The sequence below is a fragment of the Acanthochromis polyacanthus genome, chromosome 10 (assembly GCF_021347895.1).
Source record: "Acanthochromis polyacanthus isolate Apoly-LR-REF ecotype Palm Island chromosome 10, KAUST_Apoly_ChrSc, whole genome shotgun sequence".
NCBI lineage: Eukaryota > Metazoa > Chordata > Actinopteri > Pomacentridae > Acanthochromis > Acanthochromis polyacanthus.
The window spans coordinates 4,539,345-4,546,956 of NC_067122.1; the positions used below are offsets into that span (position 1 = coordinate 4,539,345).

The 7,612-nt window shown below is 40.3% G+C and overlaps 1 protein-coding gene across 4 annotated transcripts in view; it reads left to right on the forward strand.

The window, feature by feature from the left end:
• The window catches only part of glra1 (glycine receptor, alpha 1), a 161,800-nt gene extending 154,600 nt beyond the window's left edge, over positions 1 to 7,200 (forward strand). For 2 of the 4 annotated variants that reach the window (XM_051954487.1, XM_051954485.1), the window contains one exon: positions 651 to 7,200. In XM_051954487.1, the coding sequence (XP_051810447.1) occupies positions 651 to 959 (309 nt within the window). In that variant the 3' untranslated portion in view covers positions 960 to 7,200. The remainder of the gene's footprint in view (positions 1 to 650) is intronic. The other 2 variants (XM_051954488.1, XM_051954486.1) reach the window with 1 other exon arrangement.
• Positions 7,201 to 7,612: the final 412 nt, after the last annotated feature.

Sequence of the window (7,612 nt, forward strand, 5' to 3'; positions counted from 1 at the left end):
CACTTTAGACCAGGCTCAGAATCAAAACCTTAATGCTTGGAAGGGTCAAATCTTGAACAGATTGTCTTACAAAGGCTATAAACTCTTCAGAAACATAATTTTGATATGGAAAACTATCATTTTCTGTGTAGCAATATAAAAACATGGAGATTTAAGTGCTATTTTTGCATCTGGACCACTTTAGACCAGATCCCGATCGAAAGTCAATGAGCTTAGGTGGGTCAAATCTTGAATAGATTGTCATACAAAGTTTAAAAGCTCTATAAGACATCATTTTTGGTGTGGGAAACAATTATTTTCTGTGTTGAAATGTAAAAAGGTGGAGATTTTAGTGCATTTTTTTTTTTTGCATCTGGACCACTTTAGACCAGATCTAGATCAAAAACCTCCATGCTTGGGTGGGTTGAATCTGGAGTAGATGACATTTTTGGGCCAACACAGTTTTTACTGGTACAAGCCCGATCCATGAAGGCCCCATCCAGTAGGACACAACAGGACGTCCATAGAGGTCCCATGTTTGTGTACCAATGATCCAGGTGCAGGTGGTTTTAATGCTGTGGCTGATTGATGTGTCTACATTCACACACACACAGACATCTGCAAACATGCACACACCTCCAACAGTAACGTCTTTCTCTGGTTCCTAACAGCCTGAGTCTTGGCCTGTGTTGCAGGAGGATGAGACGGGCGAGGGGCGTTTCAGCTTCCCCGGCTACGGCATGGGCCCCACCTGCCTGCAGGCCAAGGACGGCATGGCCATCAAGGGCAACAACAACAACGCCCCGGCCTCGGCCGCGCCCGAGAAGAGCATCGAGGAGATGAAGAAGCTGTTCATCAGTCGGGCCAAGCGCATCGACACGGTGTCCCGCGTGGCCTTCCCGCTCGTCTTCCTCATTTTTAACATTTTCTACTGGATCACGTACAAGATCATCCGCAGCGAGGACATCCACAAGCAGTAGAGACGGAGGAGGAGGAGGAGGAGGAGGGCAAGAACGGTGCGAAGAGGAGAACGCAGAGAAAGAAAACGGAGAGAGATGACTTCAATTGGAGATATCATTGGCCCTTTTTGTCCACCATGCCTCCTGCCCTCATCTTCTTTCTTCACCCTCTTCCTCTTTCGGTCGAGGACAAGTCGCTTTCCGTGGCGGTCAACCTGAGCCCTACTAGATATTATTTAAGATATTCATCGCTTTGTTTTCCCTTTATTCTTCTTTCCCGCCCCGAATCCCGCTCCCTCTTCCCGTCTCTTCACACCTCCTGAATAATCCGGACCAGTGCAATAGCAATGCAGTAAAATGCATGATATATGAATGTGGCAATATATTAAAGAAAAGATGATAAATGAAAAAGTAAAACACAGACTTTTTGCAGGCGTGCCCGACAAACTGTTGTGGGAGTGGACGGACTGGAGCAACAGAAGACGACGAGAGCGTCTTGTAAAAGATCTTGTATTTGATTTTAGTTTTTGTGTGGAGACAGATATATAATTCTATATGAAAAAGTGATGTTGGGACGGGGTGGGGGAGGTGCAAGAGGCATACAGCAGTGTAATATACTCATATATCTATCAGAATTGGGGAGGGGGGGGATGTGAACTTTCCAAAGGTGGGCATCTGGAAACGAGGGATTTTTTTCACCAAAAAAATGAGGAAGGAAGGAAGGTGGATCAGTGCTTCCATGGAATAAAGCGATGCAAGGATCACGCATTCTATATATCTAGATTTGCTTCAAACGTGTATTGCAAGCACTCGTCAAAGCTTTCCCTTCCTCCCGCTGCCGACACCACGAAACCTTGAACTGCAGAGACACCTGTTGCTGTCAATCACTCAACTGGACAAAAAAAAAGAAAACAAAAAAAAAAATGAATTAAAAAACAAAACAAAACAACAACAACACTGGACAAACAGTGCTGAAGATCATGAGACAGAATATCTCATTTATCTGTGCTCCTCTACCTGTCCTCGATTTATTTCATGTCGCATTTGTTGTTTTCTTGTTTCGATCGACTTACGTGCCAACCGAACTCGTCGCTTGTGGCCGTGCGGCGCTCTGCAGCTCCGAGCTTTTCGTCCAGAGGAAGGGAGGGGGGCGGTTTAATGTCAGTCAACGGCGTCTCCTCACGTGCTTCTTCTGAATATGTTTTTTTAATTTATTGTTATTATTTATCGACTGGAGAAAGAGCCGGACAGAGTGATAGGCAGATCCTCGTTTGTTGCTTTCCCCCGTTGTGTTGGACTGACACTGAAACATCGACATGTTTACATCTTATTGTGCTTCCTTGCTTTGGCCCCGCCTTAATGTGACACCCAGCAGCCCACCCATCCCCGAAACAAAGCTCCAGCTGAGAGGACAAGTGTTGTAAATGATCAAAACACCTGCTGTACCTTAATTAACTGTGTCTCCATCTCACTCACATGTCGTAGCTGCGAACTTCATGGAGCGACATCGCCGCCCGCAGACCAGCAGGATTCATTTGGTCGTAGCCATGTTGATCATTCAGTATTTGACTCCTAATTAAGCAGATTTTATTTTTTTGTATGCCAGGCTTCTCTATGCAACGAGCAGTATATGCAATTATGAGTTTTTCTTTGCTCCTCCATCTCAAACAGGCCACTTTTTCATGCTTTTCATGCTTATCTGTAAAAGCAGAGATGATAAATCTGCCCAGGCACTTTTGCCCACTGCATGTATGGAAAAAAAATTAAAAAGAGAGTATTTTAGTAGAAATCTGCAGGACGCAGATTGAACCAAACTGAGCCAGACAGAAAGTGGAGAGGAAGGAGGCAAATCCAGCCGGATGCAAGTGTTTTTCTTTTAATGGTTGTTTCATGTTTTTCCTACGTCATCTCCTCTTGTCTGCTAACTCAGAAAATCCCAAAGTGCTTCTTTATTTCACAGATGATAGGAATTTACAGAGAGATTACGATATGTAGCGAAGAAAAAATACAATTTAAGATTTCTTGTGTTGTTATTGGCGCCCCCGTTCATTCGAAAGGTTTACAGCGTCACAGAGTTCAAAAGAAATTTGAAAAGATTAGCATCACAGAGTGAGAACTGGGAGGTGATTAGCCTAGCTTAGCATTACTGGCCAATACAAGTGTGAATATGTGTTTGTATTTTAGTTTGAGCACTGGCTAAACAAAGGGGAGTAGTGCTAATGGTTGAGTTTTGGGTTGGGACAATGTGTCTTTATGCTAAGCTAAGCTAATGACCTTCTGATTTCGGCTCTCTAACTCTCAGAACAAAAGTTTAGGAAATCATGAATATTATTTTTTTAATATAGAGTGATCAATTAGCCCATCCCAAAGTGCTTGTTTACTTCACAAACGAGAGAAATTTCCAAATTTCCAGTTTTGTTGTGAAGAAAAAGTAAAATTTAAGATTAACTATGCTGTTGGTATTGGTGCCCCTGTTCATTTGAAAAGTTTCCAGATCACAGAGTTCAATATTGTGGTTAATTCCTCCTCAAAGAAACTTGAAAAGATCACTTTAATGCATTGGGTACAGAGCTACAATGGGAGGTGATTAGCCTAGCTTAGCATTACTGGTCAAGAAAAGTGTGAATATGTGTTTGTAGTTTTAGCTTGTGCACTGACTAAAGAAAATGGAAATAGCATGTAAATTAGTGCTAATGGTTGAGTTTTGGGTTGGTACAACGCGTGTTTATGCTAAGCTAAGCTAATGACCTTCTGTTTTTGGCTCTCTAACTCTCAGAAAAGAACACGTTTCCCAAATTATGATTATAATTTCTTTAATATAGAGTGATCAGTGAACCATCATTTTATTTTGAGCAAGAACAAAGAGGAGAAACATGGTTCAATGTATGTTAAACATAAATCATGAAAAAAACATTTCACTACATTTTCCCAACTGGGTTTTGAAGCAAAATCAAAGATGTTTTTTTTTTGTTTTGTTTTTTTGTCGTGTTTGACGTGGTTGCCTTTTGCTGCTGAGGATGTAACGTCACATTCACTTGTGTTCACTAAACTGCCAGATGCAGTTTTGGTTTTGTCAGAATCATTTCTTAAATACAAATGTTATAATATGTACGAAATCTTTTCGTATGGAAAATTTGTGCAATCTCCCTCTACATCCTTGTATTCCTCAACCCTTTCTACCTACAGGTAAAACACATTTAGTCCGTATGCGTTTTTGAAACACTCAGACTTTTTTTGTTTGGTTGAGAAGATGATCATTCTTAGTGTGTGTCAACATGTGTGTATATTGTTTTAGTCCATCGATCGTGAACTAAAAATTACCTTTCGTGACTTTACTTTATTTCGGAGTGTGAAAGACTGATTCGAAGGGCTATGCCACAAACATATGTTCTTCTGTTCACATTCCAGCGTGTTTGGACAAGTGGAAGCGCCATAAAATACGATTTTGCCCCAAAAACTATGCATTTCATTCAGCGAATCATCCCCAAATACAGTGACGTGAATCTCTTCAAGGCCATGATCACCTAGGATGCTTATTTTTCCCCTGTCTTTTAATGACAGCTGAAGTTTGCAGGTGGCATTTAGAATGTGAAACAAGGATGAAGCAAAAACTAGCAAAGTAAGATGTTTTATTTTCCAAGAGATTCTTCCCAGAACTCAACTCTTACACTTCAATGTAGCAAAACATGAGAGAAATCAGCGCAGAAGTTAGCAAAATGCTATTTAGCTGAACCAGAAATCCTCTTGTTTTTGCAAAAAGGTAATGCTAAAATGAGCTTAGTGGTAATATTGACTGTTTTGATCACATAAGTAGCTCCAATGTAGCAAACTGTGAGTAAATCGGACATCATGCTTAGCTGGAAACAAACAGACGTGATGTTTAGCTTGCCTGACAGAAGCTGGATTGGATGGCAATGGGCTGCCAGTGTAGCCGTGAGGCAAAGCTCTCTTTACTGGTCGACCTGCATCTGCATGATCTGCACGAGGCTCCTAATCCGGTGTCCTCTCTGGAAGGAAGTCTGCTCAGGACTCGCCATGGAGATGATATCTCCCGGCTGGCCTGGGGGTTTTCCCAGGAGCCAAGCTGGAGGGATGTCTGAGCAGCTCTGCTCTTCTTTTTGCCACCGTAATTAGACCACGTGGTTGAAGAAGATGATTGGATGATGGTAATTTCCCATCCATTTGGCATTTCTTTGTTGGATTAAACTACAGTCTTTCTTTGATGCAACTCTCCCTGATCTTCAGTTGTCCCAAAAACCAGCTCAGAGATTATGCTTTAACACTTTCAGTCTAATTTCTTTCCATGCTTTGCTAAAGACCAGGCCGTTATATTTACAGTATGTAACACGTCAACCCCACAAAGAAGCTTCTCGTACAGTCTTTGTTGAAAAAAATGTACCTCTTAGGGTTTTAGAGCATCGTAAAGCCCAACCTTTTTGTACCAAAGGGCAGCTTGTGAAGCAGTCTCCGTCAATTTCATTGCAAACGCCTGATCAAAAAGGCTCCTGACTAAATAATGAGCAGAGACTGAGATAACTGTGGAATTACAAATGACTAACAGTGCCATCTAGAGATCCTGTGACCAAACAGTAGAAAGCTAACATGAAACCCTTCAAAGTGGGGGCATTTAATTCATTCCTCTTCAATGAGGACAAACTGGAGGGTTGATGTTATGACTTAGCTCATTAGAGAAAAGAAAGGTGTTTGTGGTAAATTAGTCATTTATTAACAAAGGAATGATGGTGTTAGGAAAAAACTAAATGATTGAAGGACTTGTGATTCTTCTAGAGTCTTTGTGAAAAAAGTACCTCTTAGGGTTTGAGAGCATCATAAAACCCAACCTTTTTGAACCAAAGGGCAGCTTGTGAAGCAGTCTCCATCAATTTCATTGCAAACGTGTGATTAAAATGTCTCCTGACTAAATAATGAGCGGACACTGAGTTAACCATGGAATTGCAAATGACAAACAGTGCCATCTAAAGATCCTGTGAGATGTCGGAGTGACATAAATGATGTAAACCAGCTCTGACTGTCTCCATTTGCCTCCTCTCTGATCACGGCCGAAACCCGAGTGGGGAAACCTCCTCAGCAGGCTCAGTCTAATTAGGATGACTCAGTTTTTTTTTTTACCTCGCGTGCCATAAACTTCCGCAACGAGCCTATTTGCCAAAAGCAGTCGTCCGTTTCCTCGAGCGTACATACATATCTTCTCGTGCCATATGGGGGTTGAATATGCAACTAAGAAAACGAGAACCTACAAGCATATCATGCATTTATTCAACCACCATGATTTCCATGATTCATGACCCCTGTCCTCAGGCGTGGGTGTTGTGTGTATCATAGCCATGTTAGAGCTCCGTCATTGGCCTCACATCATTGTATTAATCATTGTTCTACTCTGTGGGTCTGGGGAAGGGAGGGCTTCATAACATGAGATAGATACTGGGTTTATATTGCATTACGGTGCGATGCGATGCAAACGGACTGAACACCGAACAAGAGGGATGCGTTTTTGGAAGTTTCTAAATCCTTAGGTTCTGAACTGGATTTTAAAGTAGCATGGTTTGATTTGTTGATGATTAATGATTCTCTTGGTTTTTTGGGGGTTTTGTTTGATTCCCTTGTATTTTATTGTATGTATTGTACAATCCGACGCCCTGAGGGAGAAGGAAAAATACAGTGACTCCTGAATTGCTGTGAACTAAAGGAAACATTGTTATTTATTATTATTATTATTCTGATTCTTGATTTATTTATTTTCTTTGCACAAGTTGGAATGGCCTTAATTTTGCTTTTACTTGCTTCTATTGTGTATTGGCACAAAGTGCACCTGTTTAATTTGCAGAACTTACGATGCTCATTGCGACGCTTATAATCTGAGAGTGCACATCAAAGCAGGATGAAAAAAAATACTACAAGAAAAGTTCAGCAAATCCTTTTTATTTTTCATTAATCTGAGAAACAATATTTTGCATGAATATAAATACAATGGCAGATATTTTGGCTTGTACAAAAAATGTGAAGCAATTTGAAGAGAAAAAAAAGAATGTACCGTTTCTGCTGTATCTGTATATATCTAAATATTTATTGAAATATGTCATACTACTAATTCTATTAACGATTAAAGGTTTTCTGAACAAAAATCTCTTTACCTGTTTTTGAACATTGTCAAGGTTGTTGGAGTTGGATCTTAAGCTTTCTGTTACTCGACTCAAGGATCTGTGTAATCATTGAAGAAAAAGTATTAAAAATTGCAAATAAATCCCTGCAGTAGGGTGTATTTATTGTCTGACATCCTTGTGAGCGACAGATTTTCAAATCTCATGCATTCCTAATGTCTTGTCTGAATCATTGTGCTCTTTATTCTGCCTGTACAGCATTAACTGACACCAAAGCTTGACCGAACATACATGTATATAGCGTCTCACAAAAGTCAGTGTTTCATAAAAATGAACCTGAGAGCTGCCCAAAGAAGCTCCTTCAACTTTTTTGTTATTTACTTCCATTATTCTTTTATAAAAGTGTCTCCTCTTAGCAGATTCCTTACTGTAAAACCTCCTCACAACTTATTTTTATAGGAAAAAAGCTGGTAGAGATTAAACTTCAGTGTCATTTATTAATTACATTAATAAATGACATTAATTAATTTAATAATTAAAGTGCAGTTTTTCCAC